At 46.4% G+C, this 25,208-nt stretch overlaps 1 protein-coding gene across 17 annotated transcripts in view; it reads left to right on the top strand.

Annotated features, from left to right (window-relative positions):
- Positions 1-25,208, top strand: part of zmiz1a (zinc finger, MIZ-type containing 1a) — a 393,531-nt gene that overhangs the window by 239,907 nt on the left and 128,416 nt on the right. For 16 of the 17 annotated variants that reach the window (XM_078199394.1, XM_078199408.1, XM_078199396.1 and 13 more), the window contains one exon: positions 21,341-21,446. In XM_078199394.1, coding sequence (XP_078055520.1) covers positions 21,341-21,446 — 106 coding nt within the window. Of the gene's footprint in view, positions 1-21,099; positions 21,158-21,340; positions 21,447-25,208 lie in introns of those variants that run through there. The other variant, XM_078199420.1, reaches the window with a different exon arrangement.

Below are 25,208 nucleotides of genomic sequence, written 5' to 3'. Positions count from 1 at the left end.
TTAGCATGGCCAACCCCCCTAACCAGCATGTCTTTCAGACTGTGGGAGGAAACCGGAGCACCCGGAGGAAACCCATGCAGACATGGGGAGAATGTGCAGACTCCGCACAGACAGTGACCCAAGCTGGGAATCGAACCTGTCTCCCTGGCGCTGTGAAGCAGCATTGCTAACCACTGTGCCATCGTGCCGCCCAAAAACTATTATCAAAACTATTGCTAATGCTGCAAAGGCAATATGATTAGAAGAATTGTTTTTTTTCTTTGACTTGGAGTACGGAGCCCTCTGTGAGAGAGGTTAGAGTAACTGTCCGGAGGAAGTTGTACAGTTGTTTATTTGACATCGCTATCACTTTTGGTTGGATTTTTTGATTGATTGCAACATCAGATTGCATGTATCTATCACCTTAAATCTAGTAGGATGTCCTGAGCCCCTTGATAGGAACGTCGTCAAATTGAATATTGCACCAAACCTGGTAAAGAGTTCCTCGGGATGGATCAGCGAAAGACTTAAAGGATAAGAGGGTGAGAGGTGAAGGGAGGGAATTTCAGATATTGGGGGGCTTGGGGCAACTGTAGACACAGCCATTGATGGTGGAGTGAATAACATTGGGCACCCCCAAGAGACCAGGCTTGGGGAGTGCGGAGATCTTGGTGAATTATAGATTTGGAGGAGATGGGGAAAGAGAGAGAGGAGGCCATGAAGGGAAAACCAAGATGACTGTTTGAAATTCGAGGCCAATGTGGTGAGGGGAGAATGTGACTCAGAGCAGCAGCTGAGTGGGAGTGGGAAACCTGCTATCCTACCAGATTTTCTTTCCTCGTCGCCAGTTTTCTGGGCAGCTTTTCACTGGCTTGTTAGAACGCTGACAAGTTGAATTCTGTTTTTGTCTAAATTAGACCCGATGATGTCATTTCAATGCTTGTACAACAACAACTTTCAGTGATTATATATAACCGGCTAAAATCATCTCGGGGCGCTTTGCAGCAGCATTCTCAGGCAAAATAGGTCTCGAGCACCTACTTGCCCACTGGCTCCTGGAGCTACCTGAGTCAACACTTAGGAGCCTGGTAGATTTCTGATGCTATTTCTAAACGTTTTCTCATTGCTTTGTTCCCAGTTTGTTAGTCAGGAACATCTATGCCCGGTTTGGTGGCACTGCCATTTTTGGGGGGTTTTTTGGGTCTTGTCTACACTTTTGGCACACGGGGCAAATATCCTAAGGAGTGAGTGCCCTGCAGTGGCAAGTTGAACTATTCTCCTCGCCACCTGGAACTGGGATTACTGGACTAGTAATCCAGAGACCCAGGACAAGATCTGGGGATCCGGGTTCGAATCCCACCATTTTGAATTTTCATACCTTGGTGGAGGCTACCGGGTATAGCTTTATTCAGTTTAATCGTAAGTAGTTCTGTAGACAGCTGGTTCAAAGGGGCAGAGTTGGCAAGCTTTGAACCTGTGTAGAGAAAGTCCAATGGATTTCTAATCCATTGCCTTAAGCGCAAAGGCAAAACTACAGGTACTGAAAGTAGTGCCAAGCTGCATTCCTGCAGGGCCTCAAACCAGCAGCCCTTTGATTAACAGCCAAGTGTGCCAGCCAATTGCGTTTTAGGGACTGATACCCTCTCAAAAGGCCATCACTATAGAGGGTTCCAACACTGAACCAGCTGCACCAGCTCAGAGTACTGCAGCAAATGTTTGGCAAAGAATGTTGCAAGTCGACAGAAATCCTAGTGTACAGAGCAGTTCACGTCTCCACACTCCTGCACTGCAGTGAGACATGGACTGTGTCTCAGTGATACACAAGAGCACAAGGGAAATTCCATCAGCAATGCCTCCACCACATTCTCCAGATTCCATGCGAGGACTGTCAGACAAACGCTCGTGTCCTTGCTGAAGCCACTTCCATATGAATTCGGGAACAACTCCTGCAGTATCAGCCTTGGTGGACTGGACAATGTGTCCTGATGGCTAAAAATGATCCTCCCTGCCAGGTCCTGTTTTCTCAACTCTCAAAGGGTTCCAGGGGAGGACAAAGAAGCTGCTCCGATCACACCCTGGAGCTCTCCGTGAAGCATAGCAGTGTGACTGAGGAGAAGCTGGCTGCCAGTTGTCCAGAATGGTGACAATTTGTCCATCAAGCTGCATCTCACTTTGAGTCGCAACATCTTAATGATGAGGCAGAGCGGCGGTAGAGAGTGAACTACCTCGTGGGTACTTCCAGACGGCACGGTGGCACAGTGGTTAGCACTGCTGCCTCACAGTGCTAGGGACCCGGGTTCGATTCCCAGCTTGGGTCACTGTCTGTGTGGAGTTTGCACGTTCTCCCCGTTTCTGCGTGGGTTTCCTCCGGGTTCTCCAGTTTCCTCCCACAGTCCAAAGATGTACGGGTTAGTTAGATTTGGCGATGCAAAAATTGCCCCTTCGTGTCGGGGGCTAGCAGGGTAAATGCATGGTGTTATGGGGATAGGATCTGGGTGGGATTGTGGTCGGTGCAGACCCGATGGGCCGAATGGCCTCCTTCTGCACTGTAGGATTCTATGTACCCAAAGATGTGTGGGTCAAGTATCAGACCCCTGGCAGAAACTCACGGCCCAGAATGGATGTCACCCTCAAATCGAGGGGCAGGCAATGATGACGGCCTTGGTGTAGCGGCTTCTCTTCACTTCGTCCATCGCTGCTGCGGACTCTGAATTCGAGTTTCTTGATTCCCAGGATACATTCCCGTCTCGTTCTTTACAGCAAGCGTGATCATTCGGTTCGAGGAGAGACTAGCCAATAGAGCCCTCAACATGGGAAATAAAAACACTGGATTTATGTTTTAGCTGGAAACCTCAGTCAGAAGTGGAAACGGAGACACTAACATTCCCACATTTAAAACATATAACATAGGGAGTGGGGAGCAACTTTTATCCTTGTTTTTTCACCTGTTTTCTTGTTGAAAAGAGAGCCAGGTGCCCCCTCAATCGGGCACTAAACCATCTCAAGACACTATTTTGAAGAGGAGTGGGGGATTTCCCTGATGTCCTGTCCAATATTTATCCCTCAATCGGCATCATAAAAACAGGAGTTTCAGGCCATTATCACATTGTTCTTTGCAGGAGCTTGCTGTGCGCAAATGTACTGCCTGATTTCCCACATTCAAGCAGTGAGTACACTTCAGAGGCTCTTCATTAACTATAAAGCAATTTGAGATGTCCCGAAGTTGTGAAAGGTCCACTAGCTTAGTGGTTTAAAAAAAAGAGCGTCATGGACAAGTTGGGCTGAAGGGCCTGTTTCCATGCTGTAAACCTCTATGACTCTAACATAATGCAAGTCTTCTTTTTGTACCCTTTTCTCTTTCTCTCCTTCCCCCTCCGTTCGGATATTTGACTCAACCCCTGTGTTAGAAGAGTTGCTTATTTTCAAAATTCTGCTTCGGGCAAAGGGTCGGCACCTGAAACAAATGGGCCACCTTCTCTTTCCTGTGGTATTGTTTCACTGGTTTCTGCCTTTATTTCAGATTTTCCAATGTTTGTCGTGTATCACTTTTAACTGTCCCAAACCAGGCGGTTAATGGCTTCCTCACACTTTCTCCATTATGGAATTGGCAGGCACACCCACAGTGCATACGTCAATCTTACTTCCTGCAGAGCATGCTCAAGGTTATTTGTGGCATTGTATCTAAATTGGAGGAGACCCAAATCCCTGAATATTTTTCTGCTTCCCTTTGCATATAAATGGTATCCACCCAGAGTGTTCCCCAATACGGAGCGAGCTGATACGTACAAGAAGCTGCTTTTTATCAGGGTTGTTTTGAAGAGATAAGAACCCTGGATATCCTCCGATTTTGATTGTTTTTTTTTCTCTCTCTTGCTAATTTTCTTCTCTGCTGAAAGCATTGACTTGTTGCTCGATGTAGTTCCCTCTGCTTTGGGTACATTTCTCTACCTAGCCCAAGTTGCCAATGCTCATCTGCGGATCTTGACATTGGATTGTTAGCAGGCTATTGGACCACGCTGACTGCTGATCACGTCCCCATCCACTATCCACACCATTATCTCAAAGATTCCTTGCAGATTCTTCCCAACTTGGAGGCCGCAAGTAGCTGCACAAAGACCCTCCTGTGGAAATTGGCAGACCTACCTCCCAATGTGCACGATATGCAAGTAGCTATCGCCAGATTAACTTGACCTCGAAGGGTGTGACTTCTGCCGCACGGTTTGAGCAGATCGCAACTTCATTGTTTTATCTGGCATTGTGTAGTACAATCGAGACCTTAAACAATTGCTGAATTAGTACACTTGGGGGCAGCACGGTGGCACAGTGGTTAGCATTGCTGCTTCACGGCGCCAGGGACCCAGGTTCGATTCCCAGCTCGGGTCACTGTCTGTGTGGAGTCTGCACGTTCTCCTCGTGTCTGCGTGGGTTTCCTCCGGGTGCTCCGGTTTTCTCCCACAGTCCAAAGATGTGCGGGTTAGGTGGATTGGCCACGTTAAATTGCCCCTTAGTATCAAGGGGACTAGCTGGGGTAAATGCATGGGGTTGTGGGGATAGGGCCTGGGTGGGATTGTGGTCGGTGCAGACTTGATGGGCCAAAGGGCCTCCTTCTGCACTGTAGGATTCTATGATTCTATGAGGTATAATCGGTCACAATGTACTAAAGGTTACTTCTTGTCAGGGAAGTACAATCATCTTACAGAATGAGGGCAGTGAGTGGTCAGGTAAAGTTATTCTTGCCAGGTAAATTGCATCTGAATTACAAAGGATTTCACTGGCTGATTCCCATACCTTCCAATTATTACAATTTATGTTTGACATGTGAAGGTCATTGTTAAGTATATTGAAGAATTTGTTTAACAGTTTCTCACCCTGGGGGTTGGTTGGGCGGGGTGGAGGGGGGAGGCGGGTGCGGCGGTGGTGACATGCTTTTATTGCCTTTACCTCAGGAGTTATGACAATTTATGGCTCTCTATGGCAGTGTGTTACCCAAAGGGCATTTCATGCATATTGCAGATTAACATAGTGTGTGCGTACTCTGGTCTCACGTTCTATCAATGTACCACTTCACAATCATCGGAGTCTTATTTCTGCAATCTTCACCTATCCTTACTGGAACCAACAATTAAAGAATGGAAGTATTTCACATTGCAGGAACATCCTCAATGGTCATCTACTCATCATTTTGTTTTCCTTTATACCCTGAGCTTTGAGTCTAGAAAGACTCACGTTTCTGTATCACTTTTCATGATGCCTGGTCATCTCAGTGTACTTGACAGCCAGTGAAGTGCTTTTGAAGTACAGTCACATTATGCCCAGTTGTTAACAATCCCAACCTGACATTAAATTCATATCCAGTCTGATTGAAAATGGTGTTGAATCTGATTTGATTTGATTTATTATTGTCACATGTATTAACATACAGTGAAAAGTATTGTTTCTTGCGTGCTATTCAGACAAAACATACCGTTCATAGAGAAGGAAAGGAGAGAGTGCAGAATGTAGTGTTACAGTCATAGCTAGGGTGTAGAGAAAGATCAACTTAATATGAGGTAGGTCCATTCAAAAGTCCGACAGCAGCAGGGAAGAAGCTGTTCTTGAGTCGGTTGGTACGTGACGTCAGACTTTTGTATCTTTTCCTGACGGGAGAAGGTGGAAGAGAGAATGTCCGGGCTACGTGGGGTCCTTGATTATGCTGGCTGCTTTGCCGAGGCAGCGGAAAGTGTAGACAGAGTCGATGGATGGGAGGCTGGTTTGCGTGATGGACTGGGCTTTGTTCAGAACCCTTTGTGGTTTCTTGTGGTCTTGATGGAGCTGGTTGAGCTTCATTCATGGGGGCAATCTGAAGGATTTGGGTGGGACCATCACATCACCTGAGATTCCGTTGCTGCTGCCTTAGTCCTGAGGTCTTATTGATGTAGTCGGCGCATGGTGCCAAAAAGAGAATCTTTGCTGGTCGCAGCCAGAGCATCTTCTGGTGTAAAATGGAAATAACAGCAAGGATTTATAACACTGCAATAATCGTTGAGAAATATTTTTGTATCTGATAAATTCACTTTGATCTTCCTCCACTTCACAAAGCATTAGTTAGATATCTCTGATTGCAGCCAACATTCAGAAGTATTATAGGAGGGCAAGTGTTTAACTGCCGACTCTCAACTTCTTGCAATTAATTAAGTCTGGTCGCTCCCAACCCACAAACACTTCATTCTAAGAGCATGATTTTGTTTTTGTGTTCAACACTTTAATCATTTTCCACGTCACGCCGGCATCTGAAATGGGACTGGCAGATTATAATAGAATCAGAGAATACTTACAATGCAGAAAGAGCTGGTTTGGCCCATCACACCTGAACCGACAATCCAACCCTATCCCCGTAACCCCACGTATATACCCTGCTAAATCCCCCTGACACTAAGGGGCAGTTTAGCATGGCCTATCAACCTAACCCGCACATCTTTGGAGTGTGGGAGGAAACCGGAGCACCCGGAGGAAACCCACGCGGACACGGGGAGAACGTGCAAACTCCACTCAGTGTCACCCAAGGGCAAAATCAAACCCTGGTCCCTGGCGCTGTCAGGTAGCAGTGCTAACCACTGTGCCATTGTCCCAATAGATTGCAAGGAAGTTGGTGAAGTTGAAACCAGGGCACAGAACGTTTCTTTGTTGACAGACTTTGTCCAATCTCACAACTATCCTTCTATCCCCAGTGTCCCACTAGTCCCCTATTAATACTCTTTGAAGTTGAACAGTGAGGTGAGTATTTTTACAATAGGAGAGGCAGTGGCATAGTGCTATTGTCACTGGACTAGTAATCCAGAGACCCAGGACGAGATCTGGGGATCTGGGTTTGAATCCCACCATAGCAGGTGGTGAAATTTGAATTCAGTTTTTAAAACAAATCTGGAACTAAAAGGTCTAATGGTGACTATGAAACCATTGTTGATTATGGTAAAAACCTGTTGTTTAATTTCTTAGAATCTTAGAATCCCTACAGCACAGAAAGAGGCCATTCGGCCCATCGAGTCTGCACCGACCACAATCCCACCCAGGCCCTACCCCCATATCCCTACATATTTACCCACTAACCCCTCTAACCTACGCATCCCAGGACACTAAGGGCAATTTTAGCATGGCCAATCAACCTAACCCGCACATCTTTGGACTGTGGGAGGAAACCGGAGCACCCGGAGGAAACCCACGCAGACACGAGGAGAATGTGCAAACTCCACACAGACAGTGACCCAAGCCGGGAATCGAACCCAGGTCCCTGGAGCTGTGAAGCAGCAGTGCTAACCACTGTGCTACCGTGCCGTTTATTTGTTAGTATCACAAGTAGGCTTTCATTAACGTTGCAATGAAGTTACTGTGAAGGAAGGAAATCTGTCGTCCTTACCTGATCTGGCCTGTGTGTGACTCCAGATCCACAGACTCTCAAATTTCTTCTGAAATGGACAGCACCTTGGGAACAGTCAATAACTGTCAGACCAGCCGGCAATGCCCACGATCCGTGAATGAATAAAAAAGGAAATAGGGTGTGTACATATGTGCTCAAAGTACTTATTTAAACAATGCCCTGTGTATCCTGAACAATATAATAAACATAACATTAACATTGGACAGAAGAACTTCAGGAATTTGGGAGAGAATTTGGGGGCGGCACAGTGGTTAGCACTGCTGCCTCACAGCACCACGGACCCGGGTTCAATTCCCTGTGCGGAGTCTGCACGTTCTCCCCGTGTCTGTGTTGGTTTCCTCCGGGTGCTCTGGTTTCCTCCCACAGTCCAAAGGTGTGCAGGTTAGGTGCATTGGCAATGCTAAAATTGCCCCTTGGTGTCCCCAGATGCATAGGTTAGAGGGGTTAACGGGGTAAATATGTGGGGTTACGTGGATCGGGCCTGAATGGGATTGTTGTCGGTGCAGACTCGATGGGCCGAATGGCCTCCTTCTGCACTGTAGGGTTTTTATGATTTCTATGAATCCACGGAAAGAACAATGAAACTACATTTATCTAGCACCTTTCACATCCTCAGCATGCCCCAAAGTGCTTCATAGCCAAATAATTTACATTTTTTAATAAAGTGTAGTTCTAGTTGTTAAACAGATAGTAGAAAACAAAGGTTCAGGAAAAGAGAAGACTGAGGCACAACCTAATAAAGGTCTTCAAAGTTCTGAAGGGATTTCATGGGTAGATGTAGAGGTGTTTCCACTTGTAGGTAAATCTAAAACCAGTGGTTGTAAATACAAAGTAATACCCAATGAATACCCCAGAGGGTAGTTAGAGTGTGGAACTTGCTATCGCATTGAATTGTTGAGGCAAGTCGCACAGACCATGGCTGAACGATTATTTGGCTGGAGGGTCACTGAACATGATTTGATGAACTATTGAGGGCTCAATGCATGAAATGAATTGTTGCATTTTTTTTTGCAACATGGATCTCTTTTTAGTCAGTTTTCAATTAAAATTAGAATTGATTATGGCTGGAATTCTCCCATCTCAATTCTTTGATTCTATGATCACATTCGCCCTGTCACCGCTGCCAGCGCTTGTCCAAACCCCCAGTCACTGCAGCAGAACTGGAGAATCCCAGCTGCGGGTGAGGTCAAAATATTTGCTGTGATATTCAATGTATGAAGAACCCTTTTTGGGTTAACTTGATCGGATTAGTAATCTGAATGACCAATCTAAATGATCATACTATACAATACTTCTAACATGGTAATGCTACATTTACATTCAAGAGTATTTTAATAATGCTTTCAAGAAAGCAGTTATTAGAACATAGAACAGTACAGCACAGAACAGGCCCTTCGGCCCACGATGTTGTGCCGAGCTTTATCTGAAACCAAGATCAAGCTATCCCACTCCCTATCATCCTGGTGTGCTCCATGTGCCTATCCAATAACCGCTTAAATGTTCCTAAAGTGTCTGACTCCACTATCACTGCAGGCAGTCCATTCCACACCCCAACCACACTCTGCGTAAAGAACCTACCTCGGACATCCTTCATATATCTCCCACCATGAACCCTATAGTTATGCCCCCTTGTAATAGCTCCATCCACCCGAGGAAATAGTCTTTGAACGTTCACTCTATCTATCCCCTTCATCATTTTATAAACCTCTATTAAGTCTCCCCTCCTCAACCTCCTCCGCTCCAGAGAGAACAGCCCTAGCTCCCTCAACCTTTCCTCATAAGACCTACCCTCCAAACCAGGCAGCATCCTGGTAAATCTCCTCTGCACTCTTTCCAGCGCTTCCACATCCTTCTTATAGTGAGGTGACCAGAACTGCGCACAATATTCCAAATGTGGTCTCACCAAGGTCCTGTACAGTTGCAGCATAACCCCACGGCTCTTAAACTCCAACCTCCTGTTAATAAAAGCTAACACACCATAGGCCTTCTAGATGTACAAATTTTCACCCAAAATTGTTTGTTAAGGATTAACTGAAATAATTACTGATCAATAATCTTTGAAGTCGGAACAGCATAAATGCTTGTCAGATCAGTGACAATATTTAATCAGTACAAGTACTGGTGAAGCTTAGAACCCACCAATGCAATGCCCACTGGCAGTTTAAACCACTTCAGTTTAACCTGTCCCAGTCAATACCCAAGTCAACAGAAATCTAGATCTAGGCAGACCTAGGTCTTGGTGTGCTGGGGACAGTTTCAAAGTTTGCGGATGATCCAAAACTTGGACGCACTGTGAACTGTAAGGAGGGCAGTTTAGAACTTCAAAAGGACATAGACAAGTTGGTGGAGTGGGCAAATAGGTGGCAGATGAAGTTCAATGCAGAGAAGTGTGAGGTGATGCATTTTGGCAGGAAGAACTGTGGGAGGCATGATTGGGAAATTTGCAGATGCCACAAAGGTTGGCTGTGTAGTTGCTGCTGAAGAAGACAGCTGTTGTCTCCAGAATTACATCAATGGTTTGGTTGAGTGGGTGGGAAGGTGGCAGATGGAATTCAATCAGGTAAAGTGAAAAGTTATGCATTTTGGGAGCACAAATAAAACAAGTGAATACTCAATAAATAGGAGATTATTGAGCAAAGTAGAGGAAATGAGAGACCTTGGAGTGCATGGCCACAGGTCCCTGAAGGTGACAGAACAGGTAAATAAGGTGGTTTAAAAAAAGCACATGGAATGCTTTCCTTTACTGGACGAGGTATTGAATGCAAAAGCAGGGATATACTGCTGGAATCAACATCTGAAATGCTATAACCTGCAAGGCGCTTGGGATTAGAATGGGCAGCTAGATTTTTCAGCCAGCCCAGACACAATGGGCTGAATGGCCTCTTTCTATGCTGAAACTTTTCTATGGTTTTATGTGCACCCCGCTCCTCACCAAAGGCAGCCACGCTCTGTTTTGTCCACACAATAAACAACCTCCAGCCATCGCTTATTGACTTGCATTATACTTCTTCCTTTGGTCATTCATTTAAGTTCGCCCCACTCCATATGGACAGAAGTATAGGGGTGGCACAGTGGTTAGCACTGCTGCCTCACACGCCAGGGACCCGGGTTCAATTCCGGCTTGGGTCACTGTCTGTGCAGCGTTTGCACGTTCTCCCCGTGTCTGCGTGGGTTTCCTCCGGATGCTCCGGTTTCCTCCCACAGTCCAAAGACGTGCTGGTTAGATGCATTGGCCGTGCTAAATTCTCCCTCAGTGTATCCAAACAGGCGCTGCAGTGTGGCGACGAGGGGATTTTCACAATAACTTCATTGCTGTGTTAATGTAAGCCTACTTGTGACACAATGAATAAAACTTTTTTTTTAAAGTAGCTAATCTGAGTTCCTTTCCTTTTCAACATCTCCGATTCCTACTCCTCAATGTTTCATGGACCCCTGGGTAACCTAAAAAGATTGCGAGCGTACAGGAGTGTGTGAGAATCAATGTGTGGGCCCAAAGGTTCAATTCCTGGGCTTGATACAGCCTTGGGCCATATTTTTCCCCACCTCCAATATAGATGTACTTAAGGGGTAGCTAGATAAATGCACAAGAGAGAAGAGAATCGGGATACATCAATCGGATCAGATGAAGTGGAATGGGAGATTTCATGTGTAGTCTAAGCACTAGCAGGCATTAGTTGAGCTGACCAGCCTGAATGCAGAAGGGGGCCATTCGGCCCAACGAGTCTGCATCGACCACAATCCCACCCAGACCCTATCCCCATAACCCCATGCATTTACCCTAGCTAATCCCCCTGACACTAAGGGGCAATTTAACATGGCCAATCCACCTAACCCACACACCTTTGGACTGTGGGAGGAAACCGGAGCACTTGGAGGAAACCCACGCAGACACGGGGAGAACGTGCAGACTCCACACAGACAGTGACCCAAGGCTGGAATCGAACCTGGGTCCCTGGCGCTGTGAGGCAGCAGTGCTAACCACTGTGCCCACCGTGTCGCCCCTGTTATACATTCTGTGTGAACCTGGCAGTCAGGTTTGTGAACACTAAGGTGACGAGCTAATCTATTTTTTGATGGATAAATGTTGCCCAAGACATCATGAAAATTCCCTGGTTGTCTTTGAACAGTGCCAGGCTGCGTACAAATTAACAGGTGGGTGTGACCTCAGTTTAACAATCAATCTAAAATACGGCCCCTCCAACAATGTACCAATCCCTCAGTACGGAGTGATCGAGGGAGGCCAAGATTGTCAGCGCAGCTTGCCCCAAAATGGGAAACCGTCACCTTGTGACTCGCGGAAAAGACATTGCTGCCAATTGACTAGTTCTGTTTTAGCAATATGATCACAGAGAATTAAAGTAGAGAAACGTACCAGTTGGCATAAATGGCCTTTGCCAGTGTCTGTGCTGCGTACAAGTCTCCTCCCACTCATACCCTATCAGCACATCATTGCGGTGTCTAGCTTACAGGAAACCGGCTCATGTGAGTGTTCTGCTTTAACCCCCTTTGCTCGGGTGCTGGAGTAAGTTGCAGATTGAATCCGTTATTAACTTGCAGTAATATTCTGGGTTGCGTGCAGTGGCTAGTGGAACTCATTCTGTCTGGGTGAAAAGTTGTTAAATTCCGCAGTGAAGCATAATTTCCTGCATTACAACGGTGACTAGACTTCAAAAAAGTACTTCATTGGCTGTAAAGTGCTTTTTGAGATGGCCTGAGGTGATGAAAGGCGCTATATCAATGCAAATTGGTTCTTTCTTTCTTAAAACATTAAAATAAGGATTCCCCCTCCATTTAAAGATGGTGTAAATGTTTCCATGTCACGGTGCAGCCAGTGTGTGAAACACTGCTCAATGGTACTAACTTGTGGCTGAAACTGGGAACTGGCACTTCATTCATCCAAGTCAGTATATTTTTTTTAATTCATTCATGGGATGTGGACATTGCTGGCAAAACCAGCATTTTCCCAACCCTGCCTGCCCTTGACAGAAAGCATTAATGCTGCCAGATGAAAGTACTGTAGTTAGCTGGTGTGTCTGGCTTTGAGTATAATCGATGTCCTGCATACATATTGTGCATTGCGCAATCCATGGCACCACTTTAGTACTCCATTGCTGTAAAGTGCTTTGGAAACTCTGAAGTCGTTACGGTGCTCGATAAGTGCAATCATGTATGTCCCTTCCTTATAATCTCTTCCTTTCAACATATCCATTACTCAATAAGTGAAAAAAAAAATCCAGAGGGTTCTGAACATGTTGTAAATCTGAAGAACATTTCTGTTAGCCTACGTACTCAGTCACCCAACCTCCTTTATCATCAGATGAATCTTTGAAAATGTTAAGAGATGTTATCATATTGGTCTGCTGAGGGAAGAGCTGTAATGAAAAGAATGTGCTCTATGTCAGTAGGGTTTAATGGAAACAGATGGAAGTTGGATTCGTCCCATGGAGTTGTTGAACATTTTTATTTGCTCCCCCAGAGTTATCTAAGAATAGTTTGGTAAAGCGGGTTAAGTTGATGGAAGGTAAATCTGGCCTCTTGGCAATTCCCGATTTCCATCACTCCACCATTGCCAAGTCCCTGAGCTTTGGAATTCCTTCTCTAAACGTGTCCATCTCTCCAACTCTAATTTTCCTCCTTTCAATCGCTCCCATAAACCAGCTTTATTCGAGCTTTTGATCACCTGCCCTGACATGGAATTATTTGACTTTCTCCGATAACGCGGAGCATTTTGAGAGGTTTTTGCTACCTTGCTATGTAAATGCTGTTGTCCTTGTTGTATTTATAAAGGGATAGGAGGTGCCTGCATTTGCATAGCGCCTCAGAATGTCCCAAATCGCTTTACAGCCAATGAGGTCCTTCAAAGTGAGCTCACCATTGTAATGTGGGCGGCATGGCAGCCAATTTGCGCACAGCAAGCTCCCACACACAGCAATATAATAATGACCAGATAATCTGTTTTGGTGAAATTGATTAGGGGATAAGTAGCAGCCAGGACACTGCGGATAACTCCTCCGCGTTCCTTTAAAATGTTGTCATGGATTCTTTTGGGGCCCAGTAGAAAGCAAGGATGGGGCTTTGGTTTAATATCTCATCCTAAAGTGGCACCTCCAGCAGAGCTGGACTCCATCAGTACTGCACTGTGGGGGTGTCAGCCTAGATACTGTGCTCAAGGCTCTGGAGTTAAAGCCAGGACCCTCTGGCGTCGCCAAGGCTAATACCGATGGGGTTATACCACCACAGGTCCCTGATGTACAAATCTCTCTCGTAGCCAGTAGCAAAGCTGGTAAATTTGCTAATGCTAGCCGTTGCAAAGAAGCTGCTTTCCTATGGCCCCCGCCAATTGTTTCTTCCCAGTAGTAGTGAATCTAATGATTATGACTGGCTGTGGAAGATGTGTGTTGGGGACAAGTAGCCCCAGGGCTCCACCTCAACTCGATGCAAGCACGACTAACGAAGACCTCAGAGTGCGAAGGAGGCAGATTTTTTTTTCTAATTATTCAACCCTGCAGTCAATTTGGAAGGGAATAAAAACTGCCTGGAGGAGGTAGTGGCAGCAGGGAAGCAATGAATCCTATTCCAGGAGTGTCAGCGAGACTAAAGGCCCGGGAGAAAGTTCCTAATCACTTCTGACTTTGTTAGAACTTGAGGATAAATATGAACATGCGATGGACTCTGCAGCGAAACTGCTTTCTTAGTTTCTGCAGCAGTTTTCAATCCCCTGTAGTATAAATTACAGTAAGATTGTGCAAGCCGTGCACTTTTCTCCACTTATTCAGAAGTTTAGAACTTCATTTTGGTGAACTTTTTGCACCTCCAACGTGCTGAGGGCTTGCTGACGCTGATGGTAGCATTTTTCTACACTCCTGCCCAAACAGGTCTTTTTGGTCATTGGATTACAGCCCAAATTGACGCGAGTCTTGCTTACTAATGTGAGCTAGCAAACTGCAGACATGAGGAATGATACTTTGAGGCTCAGTGTCTGAAAGGAAGGTGCCTATTAACCCCGGAGAGCTGACTATGTTCTTGCAGCTTGTAACATTACGTAGAATATTACAGTGCAGAAACAGGACATTCAAGCCAACTCCGCATATTTAATGTGAACTATATAGAGTCATTGAGTCAGAGAGGTTTATAGCACGGAAACAGGCCCTTCGGCCCAACTTGTCCATGCCGCCCTTTTTTTAACGACTATGCCATTCCCAATTGCCTGCGTTTAGCCCATATCCCTCTGTACCCATCTTACCCACGTAACTGTCTAAACGCTTTTTAAAGGACAAAATTGTACCCGCCTCTACTACTACCTCTGGCAGCTTGCCCCAGACACTCACCACCCTCTGTGTGAAAAAACTGCCCCTCTGGACCCTTTTGTATCTCTCCCCTCTCACCTTAAACCAATGCCCTTTAGCTTTAGGCTCCCCTACCTTTGGGAAAAGATATTGACTATATCGCTGATCTGTGCCCCTCATTATTTTATAGACCTCTATAAGATCACCCCTAAGCCTCCTACGCTGCAGAGAAAAAAGTCCCAGTCTATCCAGTTTCTCCTTATAATTCAAACAATCAAGTCCTGGTAGCATCCTGGTAATATAATGCCAACAGTGCAGAAGGGGGCCATTCAGCCCATCGAGTCTGCACTGACTCAGACGTGAACCTTTTGCACCTTGCTTCATATTGCGCTACCAACAAATCTTTTTATTGTTTTCTTCCTCGTGTTTCCCAATCAATGCTAAACCTATTTGGGAAAAGAAGCCACGATGCTGAATTTGCATTTTTAATCATTGGGAATATTCGACCACAGTCCAGTTCTTTCTCCAGTCTCACCCTTGTTTGAGAATCAAGTCCTTTCGCTATTCTATTCAGGGATGGTTTGCTATCTTCACTTGCATTTTTCTCTGCTATTCCCCAACAGGAAGGATGAGCAGGCTGATTATCAGCTTGTTTGAACTGTTCCGTGGCTGCTCCTTCTAGTCCTTGAATGGGACTTGAACCCAGAGCTTCGGGCTCAAAGGCAGTGATGCTGCCCATTGCGCCACAGGACCTCCTTCCAGGCCCTCACTTTACTCTGAGATACGTCTTGAAGGCGAGCTGGGGTTCCACTTTATTGCACAGTCCCAAAAATAACAGAATCATAGAATCCCGACAGTGCAGAAGGAGACCATTCGGCCCATCAAGCCTGCACCGGCCACAATCCCACCCAGGCCCTATCCCCGCTTAGTTACCATGCTCATCCCTCTAACCTATCACATCCCAGGACACTAAGGGTTAATTTAGCACATCTTTGGACTGTGGGAGGAAACCGGAGCACCCGGAGGAAACCCATGCAGACACGGGGAGAACGTGCAGACTCCGCACAGACAGTGACCCAAGCCGGGAATCGAACCCGGGTCCCTGGAGCTGTGAGGCAGCAGTGCTAACCACTGTGCCACCGTGCCGCAAGACCAGCGGTACCGCCATGGTTGTTTCCACTGATGGTCAAATCAGCGCAATCTGCCTTGGAATTCGTCTCCAGTTTGACAGGGACTGGAGCATGTATGCTCTGGGTGCATTAAAGGGGGCAGTGAGCCCCACCAATGGAGCTCCTAACTTAAAGTAAAGTTTATTTATTAGTCACAAGTAAGGCTTACATTAACACTGCAATGAAGTTACTGTGGAATTTCCCTAGTCGCCACATTCCGACTCCTGTTCAGGTCAATGCACCTAACCAGCACGTCTTTCAGACTGTGGTAGGAAACCGGAGCACCCGGAGGAAACCCACGCAGACACGGGGAGAATGTGCAAACTCCACACAGACAGTGACCCCAGCTGGGAATTGAACCCGGGTCCCTGGCACAGTGAGGCAGCAGTGCGAACCACTGTGCCACCATGCCACCCACGGTGACTTGATTTTACTGCCCACTTATGGAGCATGCTGGATTAGAGTGGACTGGATTCCCCTCTTGTCTCTATAGAGAAGTGCCCTGCCAATCCTCCTGGGACCGAGATCAGGAGCTCATCAACCTCCTGTCAAGCCCTGTCTTGCTGCTAAACCATACCTTTAAGCTGTCGGTGCACAGGTTATACTGTTTGAGATGCAGTAACTGAGTTTGTCTATTCTAGTGCATACCACAGAATTGATAACCTTCATGTCACACTGAAGGTGAAAGGAACACCCTCCTTGCTGTTTCTTTACATGTTGCTTTACACTGGGGCGAGAAGTAGGGGCAAAGAGATTGCACCAACTGCCTGCTGGTGCCAGCAAAAAGCCTGAAATGTTTTCACAATCCGGCTTCAGTTTAATTTGTTGGAGGTGATGGCCAAGTGGTGTTATCGCTAGACTGTTAATCCAGAAACTCAGCTAATGTTCTGGGGCCCCAGGTTCGAATCCCGCCACAGCAGAAGGTGGAATTTAAATTCAATAAAAAATATCTGGAATTAAGAATCTACTGCTAACCATGAAGCCATTGTCGATTGTCGGAAAAACCCATCTGGTTCACTGATGCCCTTTAGGGAAGGAAATCTGCCGTCCTTACCTGGTCTGGCCTACATGTGACTCCAGAGCCGCAGCAATGTGGTTGACTCTCAACTGCTCTCGGGAAAGTAGGGATGGGCAATAAATGCTGGACCAGCCAGCGATGTCCATGTCCCACAAATGAATTTTTTTAAAAATTTGAACGGCTGGCTGTCCTGGGCACTGGGCAAGCACCGAGTACCGACTGGGAGAGGGGGGGTCTTCCGCCATCATCTCCTCAGAGTGAGCAAGTGTTTGGAGGTTGGGAAATGGAGGCAGGAGGCATAGTTAGCTGGTTGGAAGTTTTTTTAAGATGAGGTTTTTGGAGGACACAGATTGCACTGGCACCTAAACCTTGGTGGGTGACTTTGATTGAGAAATTGTACAGAGGCCCCCCTCCGTCCAGTCCAAGAGCATTGACTGAATATCTCAAGTCCAACTTAAATATCCAGTTGGAGAATACGTGAGCAATAGACATTTCAAATTTTCAGTTGCTGTTTGGGTGGATGGCAAGAAGGCATTATTTCCCAAGTCCTTGCTCCACCATCCATATATTCAAACTGGTACTCGGGGGGACCCCCTTATTCCTATCAGATTTTGATATTGTTCAGTATTTATTGATGAATTTCCATTGCTGTGTACCAATCAGGAAAAACCATGAATGGATCCTACTCTAGGTTGCCCACTTCAGGAACACGGCCGCTATTTGTAGTGTATTGAAAGTTGCATTGTGCATTTTGCTCACTTGAGGCTACCATGCGCACATGAACCAGCAGAGAGAGTCTGTTCAGAAGAGATATCGAAGGATTCATGCTTAACAGATTGTGCAGTTCTAATTCTAAATGTCGCTGGCTAAAATATATAACTGTTTCTGTCCCATGCACTTCACTGCAATGTCTCCTGGTGTTTTCTATTGAGGGAAGTCACATACTCCAACCATCCTTGTAAATGATATAATATTTGGAGACCTGGCATCACTGAAGATTCTGGTTTTTAGGCATCTTGAAGTTTGGTTAGGTCTCACCACTGCCAACAGAAAGCAAAGAATCAGTTTTGCAATCTTTTAGTCAAAGAAATCAGGTCTCCAGCAGGATTTATACAGATGACAGAAAGCTAAATGGTGTCAACTGGGGATTACTGCTTTCTGACTGAACCTCCTCTTGGACAACACTACAATGCCTGTTCACTGACTTAAGAGCAAAAAGCCAATGTAACCCATTTAATTCTGGTGTCAGCCATGGCCCAGTTGGTAGCACACTTACTCCTGAATGAGAAGGTTGTGGGTTCAAACCCCACTTCAGAGACTTGAGCACAAAGTCTAGGCCGACACTCCCAGTGCAGAACTGAGGGAATGTTGCATTGTCAGAGGTGCCATCTTCTGGATAATATGTCAAGCTGAAGTTCTGTCTGCCTGAAATGTATAGTACTATCTTCCTTTTGATAGGTAACTGGTTTTCACCAGTTAGGTTACAAGGTGCCCAGGGGTCCTGCCAGACCTGGTGGTGGGGAGAGTGAGGAGGTTGTGGGTGGGCTGCTGGCTGCCCGGGAATGGTATGAGTATGGTGAGGGGGGAAGGTCTTCCACACAGCAAATGCTATTTTTCAAACTTCCATCTGGTGGGTCTCTGGAGCAGCAGAGTGGTTAGCACTGCTACCTCACAGCGCCAGGCATCTGAGTTCGATTCCAGCCTTGGGCGACTGTCCGTGTGGAGCCTGCACTTTCTCCCCGTATCTGCATGGGTTTCCTCCAGGTGCTCCCGTTTCCTCCCACAGTCCGAAAGACATTCAGGTTAGATGGATTGGCCGTGCTAAATTGTCGCTTAGTGTCCAAAGATGTGCAGGTTAGGGGGATTGGCCGTTCCAAATTGTCCCTTAGTGTCCAAAGATGTGCAAGTTAGGGGGATTGGCCATGCTAAATTGTCCCTTAGTGTCCAAAGATGCGCAGTTAGGGGGATTGGTCATGCCAAATTGTCCCTTAGTGTCCAAAGATGCGCAGTTAGGGGGATTGGCCGTGCCAAATTGTCCCTTAGTGTCCAAAGACATGCAGGTTAGGTGGATTGGCCATGCTGAATTGTCCCTTGGTGTCCAAAGATGTGCAGGTTAGGTGGATTGGCCATGCTGAATTGTCCCTTGGTGTCCAAAGACGTGTAGGTTAGGTGGATTGGCCATGCTAAATTGTACCTCAGTGCCCAAGGACGTGTAGGTTAGGTGGATTGGCCATGCTAAATTGTCCCTTAGTGTCCAAAGATGTGCAGTTAGGGGGATTGGCCATGATTAATGCACGAGGTTACAGGGATAGGACAGGGGAGGGAGTGGGCCTAGATAGTGCTCTTTCAGAGGCTGGGTGCAGACTCGATGGGCCGAACAGCCTCCTCCTGCCCTGTAGGGATTCTATCCTCAGCTTGCAGCCAGGGCAGCTGTTAACCCATTCAGACAAGATGAGCTTGAAGTCTCTGTCTTCAACAGAGTGGAAAGAAGATGTGTGATGTGCGTCTGAAATAAGTGACCTTCCAGCCCTTTTGCACATGTACAAGTGAGGATATTCTCATTATCCATGTCTGAGCCAGGCCTGGTTTTGTGTCAGTGTAGCTGAAGACAGGCTGTGAAAAGCAAATCATGTGATTGTTTTCAGGGATTAAGCTCCAAGTATGAATGAAAGTGCTGGCTTTAAATAGTCGTTCGAGATCAATCTAATCCACATCGCTGTAGAACATCCCCCAGGGTTTAAGGCAAAAGAATCTATTTTGGATTAATCTTTTATAAAAAAAAAAAGAAAAAAGATTTGATTTGTTTTATGGTACTTTTCAAGCCCTCGCAAAACACTTTACAGCCAATGAAGTCCCCCTTTTTTTTTGAAGGATAATTACTGTTGTAAAGAAGGAAGCACAGAAGCCGATTTGTGCACAGCGTGGCTCCAAGTGCAGCAATGAGCCTAATGGCCAGATAATGTGATGTTGGCTGAGAGGGTAAATATTGGCCGCGGCGCTGGGGAGAACTGCCCCTGCTGCTTTTTGAAACTGTGCCCTGCTCCTTTAACATCGAGCGGGGAGGCCTGGTTGAGCGTCTTATCCAACGGTGCAACACTTTCTCAACACTGCCCTGGGGAGTGTCAGCTTAGATTTTGTACTCGGGTTACTGGAATGGGATTTGAGCCCACGGTCGCCTGGCTCAGGTGAGAGAGTGCTGCGAACTAAGCCACGCCTGATGGACGTTTGCTCTTTTAAGGGACGTCTTGACAAATACATGAATAGGATGGGAATAGAGGGATACGGTCCCCAGAAAGGTAGGGGGCTTTTGTGCAGTTGGGCAGCATGGTCGGTGCAGGCTTGGAGGGCTGAAGGGCCTGTTCCTGTGCTGTAATTTTCTTTGCTCTTTGTTCTTTGACTGTCTTGGCTTTAAGCGTTACAGGCCTTGTTACTTTGTTCTGAAGTAACCAAGAGGTTGGGCGCTCAGAGACCAATGATCTCCATTTTTCACTCCCCTGATCTGATTTGATTTATTATTGTCACATGTATTGGCATACAGTGAAAAATATTGTTTCTTGCGCGCTTTACAGACAAAGCATACCGTTCATAGAGAAGGAAAGGAGAGAGTGCAGAATGTAGTGTTACAGTCATAGCTAGGGTGTAGAGAAAGATCAACCTAATGTGAGGTAGGTCTATTCAAAAGTCTGATGGCAGCAGGGAAGGAGCTGTTCTCGAGTCAGTTGGTATGTGACCTCAGACTTTTGTATCTTTTCCAATGGAAGAAGGTGGAAGAGAGAATGTCCGGGGTGTGTGTGGTCCTTGATCATGCTGGCTGCTTTTCCGAGGCAAAATGTATCATCCTGCCGTTTATGTAAATCCCGTTGGAGACCCGATTCCCTCGGCTAAAAGATTGCCAATCCGGCTCCTTGCGTTTCGCCAGCAGTGGAGACCCAACAGATGTTTGGTGCCAGCTCTCCCAAAAATTGCATCCTTTTACGTGGATTGCGGGGCGGGGGGGGTTGGAATCAATATGCGCCTCCCCTCAACGTCGCTCCTTTAATGCAGAAAGTTCCTGTCGACACTGGTGCTCAAGCCAGTTGAAGTGGTCCACCTCAAGCAGGATGTGTTAATGATGAACCCATTGAATGTGGCTCGCCACGAGAAAATGAGGGAGCTTTTCAATCAGACTTGGCTGAAAGCCCAGTTTGTGTGTGAGATGCAAGCCTGTAAGCATACTTACAGTGTTTCTGCACTGCCGTGAAGTAAAGTGATAGTCAGAGGCAGTTCAAAACACAAAACTCCCCAAGGAAAGGTGTGAGGAGTGTACAAAATATATTGATTAATCTGTTTGCTCATGGTCTTTCCTTTTGACTGCACACAGTTGCGATGAGATAGATGCAATTGTCCCTTTTCTCCCATACCCTGGTGTTTGTGTATTGTACCCTGCTATGTGTTTCTCAGAGTCAATGGTGTGCTGTGTTTTTTTTTGGCCTAGGTTGTCAGCAGGGTAGCCGCACAACAAGGTTTTGACTTGGATCTCGGATATAGGCTGCTGGCTGTATGTGCTGCGAACAGAGACAAGTTCACTCCAAAATCAGCAGGTAGGAAAAAGTATTTGTGTTTTCTGTAAATCTGCAGGGTATCCCCCACCTTCCTCCCTCAAACAAGACCCATCTTAAAACAAATATTGCCTTTTGTGTAAAATGGCTGAGATGTATTTAAAACGTAGCCATTTTTCCTTACCCCCCCCGAGAATTACTTTGAATAATTTCAACTCTCTGTGTATCAAATTCGTGGTGTTCTGGGCAAGTCCTGAGGTGCCGAGACTCTTGGTTGCTCCGGTCCTCTGGCATTTTATTAATCAGGATTCATGGATCAAGAAATTTAGCCAGAAATTTGCTGGTGAATGTATCTTGTCAAATCAATTGCTTGTTGAATGGACTAGAATGTGTTGTCCCTGTTGATGGCTGTGAAAATGGACACGGATGACACACATGGATGCTCACATGCATGTGCATGCACACATGTGCACATGCCCACACACATACACATGTCACATACACACCAACACGTGTGTACACACATGTGTACACACACACACACACATACGTGCACATACAATTAAAGAACACTTTGCTTTGGGATTATTTAGCTTGGGTCACAAGAGAGTGAAGTCCTTGGGTTGGCTGCCCACGTTTACTTTGCCAACATTTGCCGTAGACTCGTAGCGCTGTGAGAATGGAAAGATGTCAGTGTTGTGCAATGTCTGTTAAGCAAGCATCAAGTCTCGGTGTTCCTGTTAAAGTAGTCAATTGCAGAGGAAACTTGTTCTTGTACATTTTAAAGAAACAAAACTGCCCATTTTAATTTGCTGAGAAATGTCTACACTGCTGCTGGGTGAAGACTTATCATTGATCCAATTGGTTTTGTAGCCCCGAGCGAGTGCCTTTGTGCCTCTGCTCTCTGAAGAGGGAGCAGGACGTAAAGAAAAAGGCCTGCAGGGAAAAACGGGCACAACGCACACCATCCCTTACAGGATGAGCACTTTTTCAAACCACATCAAAGCCCTTGACCCTGTGACCTTGAGACTTAGCCCTGTAGTTTACCACTAGAGTGGCCAACTTGAGCTTCTTTTTCCCACACCTGCAAAGCTGCACAGTCACTTATCATCATCGATGTCAGTCGTCATTCACTGTCACTCACTGTCACTTGTCCACAATGATTCACCAGCCAACAATGGAAACACTCTGAGGGCAATAAAAACAGTTGGTTGAAGTTCACGTTGAATCATTGCATGGTACACAACTCAGATAGCAGCCATTATTTCTCTTTTTGTGGACCCAGAATCTTCACCTTTCCCCCATTTTGATTGCTACTTCTTGACTTGCCAGCTTGACTCTTGCACATGTATTTAGTGGAAGCCCAACTAATACTAAGGATCACTTGCTGAATGATGCTGCTCATGTTCTCCAAGCACTGTTATGTTTGTGTACATCAGCAAGTCTTGGTGCCAGTAGTATTGTGGCTACAGGAGAGGTTGGAGGCTAGGAATCCAGTGGCGAGTAACTCACCTCTTGACTCTCCAAAGTGTGTCCACCATCTACAAGGCACAAGTCAGGAGTGTAATGGAAAACTCTCCATTTGCCTGGATGAATGCAGCTCCAACAGCACTTGAGAAGCTCAACACCATCCTGGACAAAGCAGCCCCCCTCGATCAACACGCTAGCCACCACCTTCAATATTGACTCCCTCCATCACTGGCACACAGCAGCAGTGTTTGCCATCTACAAAATCCGCCACAGAAACTCCCCAAAGCCCCTTCAGCAGCACCTTCCAACCCATGACCTCGACCATCTACCAAGGGCGACACGGTGGCACAGTGTTTAGCACTGCTGCCTCACAATGCCAGGGACCCAGGTTCAATATCGGCCTTGGGTCACTGTCTGTGTGGAGTTTGCACGTTCTCCCCGTGTCTGCGTGGGTTTCCTCCGGGTGCTCCGGTTTCCTCCCACACTCCAAAGATGTGCAGGTTAGGTTAATTGGCCATGTTAAGTTGACCCTTAATGTCAGAGGGATTAGCAGGGTAAATACGTGAGATTATGGGGATAGGGCCTGGGTGGGATTGTTGTTGGTTTAGGCCAATGGGCCATGACCTGCTTCTGCACTGTAGGGATTCTATTCTATGATTCTATCTAGAAGGACAAGGGCAGCAGGAACATGGGAACATCACCACCTGAAAGTTCCTCTGCAAACCACTCACCATCCTGACTTGGAAATACACCACCATTCCTTCGCAGTCACTGGGTCAAAATCCTCCCTAACAGCACTGTGGGTGTACCTACAGCATATGGACTGCAGCGGTTCAAGAAGGTGGCACACCACCACCTTCTGAAGGGCAATTAGAGATGGGCAATAAATGCTGGCCTAGCCAACAATGCCCACATCTCTTGACAGAATTTTATAAGGCCCCCTGACCTCAGCAATTGGATTTGAGTAAAGTTGGCCAGTGAAGGAAAGTGAATGCCATTTATCTCACTACTGCTGATAAATATTAGTCCATTTAAACAACTAAGTTTTTCAAAGAATCGACAAAGCAATTTTCTGCTTTCAACCATTGTGCCTCGCAGTGACTCTGGCCAGCATGGTCTCTGGGCTAATCATCAGTCTGCACTGAGGTGGCTGATCTCCGCTGGGGGTACGGGGCAGGCGAGGAGTTAGCCCTGGTGATGAATTGGCCATTGCCCTTGGTGCAGCTATCCTGAGTGTAACAGTTGGTGAGGATTCCGGCTCGTCATCACTATCTGGTGACCCCTGCTGGAGGGTATGCCTGGGAGCTGGGCCAGGACAGAATGGAACTCTACTGCAATACCTTCCACTGCCAGACAGCTTACTGACCCTTGTGTCTCAGCATATACACATGCACATACACACACATACACACGCACATATACACACACACATGCACGCGCACACACATACGTGCACATATACACACACAGACACACACGCACGTGCACACACAAAGATGCACACATACAAACCACAAGCACACGCACACACACACACACACACACACTCTCATGCGATGTATTGAAAAGGGTTTGACGACTCCCTATCTTTGTGGATATCATGAGCTATGGTCAGGGCTCATGCTAAGACTGAGTGCAGAGAAAGACTCCCTTCCTTTTAGCAGTGGCAATCACTGACCAATTACTGTCCGACAGTGCTGGAAGGTTAAAAAAAAAGTTAAAGAAGGAAGTGTGCCACATAATATTCAGCACGACCCCCTGACCCCACTTGTTATAGTACGATTAATCATTAACCTTCAGGAGTGGGAGTAGGAATCTAGTGTATAAAAAATTCCTTCACTTCCATTTGTAAAATTAATTTTTGCAGAAGCCTGTTTCACAAAGTTTATGATGTGGAGATGCCGGCGTTGGACTGGGGTAAACACAGTAAGAGTTTTAACAACACCAGGTTAAAGTCCAACAGGTTTATTTGGTAGCAAATGCCATTAGCTTTCGGAGCGCTGCTCCTTCGTCAGATGGAGTGGAAATCTGCTCTCAAACAGGGCTCAGAGACACAAAATCAAGTTACAGAATACTGATTAGAATGTGAATCTCTACAGCCAACCAGGTCTTAAAGATACAGACAATGTGAGTGGAGGGAGCATTAAGCACAGGTTAAAGAGATGTGTATTGTCTCCAGACAGGACAGCCAGTGAGATTCTGCAAGTCCAGGAGGCAAGCTGTGGGGGTTACTGATAGTGTGACATAAATCCAACATCCCGGTTTAGGCCGTCCTCATGTGTGCAGAACTTGGCTATCAGTTTCTGCTCAGCGACTGCGCTGTCGTGTGTCGTG

Source organism: Mustelus asterias, chromosome 28 (assembly GCF_964213995.1).
Source record: "Mustelus asterias chromosome 28, sMusAst1.hap1.1, whole genome shotgun sequence".
Lineage (NCBI taxonomy): Eukaryota > Metazoa > Chordata > Chondrichthyes > Carcharhiniformes > Triakidae > Mustelus > Mustelus asterias.
The sequence above is the reverse complement of the archived record's forward strand: the minus strand, read 5'-3'. Positions and strand labels throughout refer to the sequence as shown.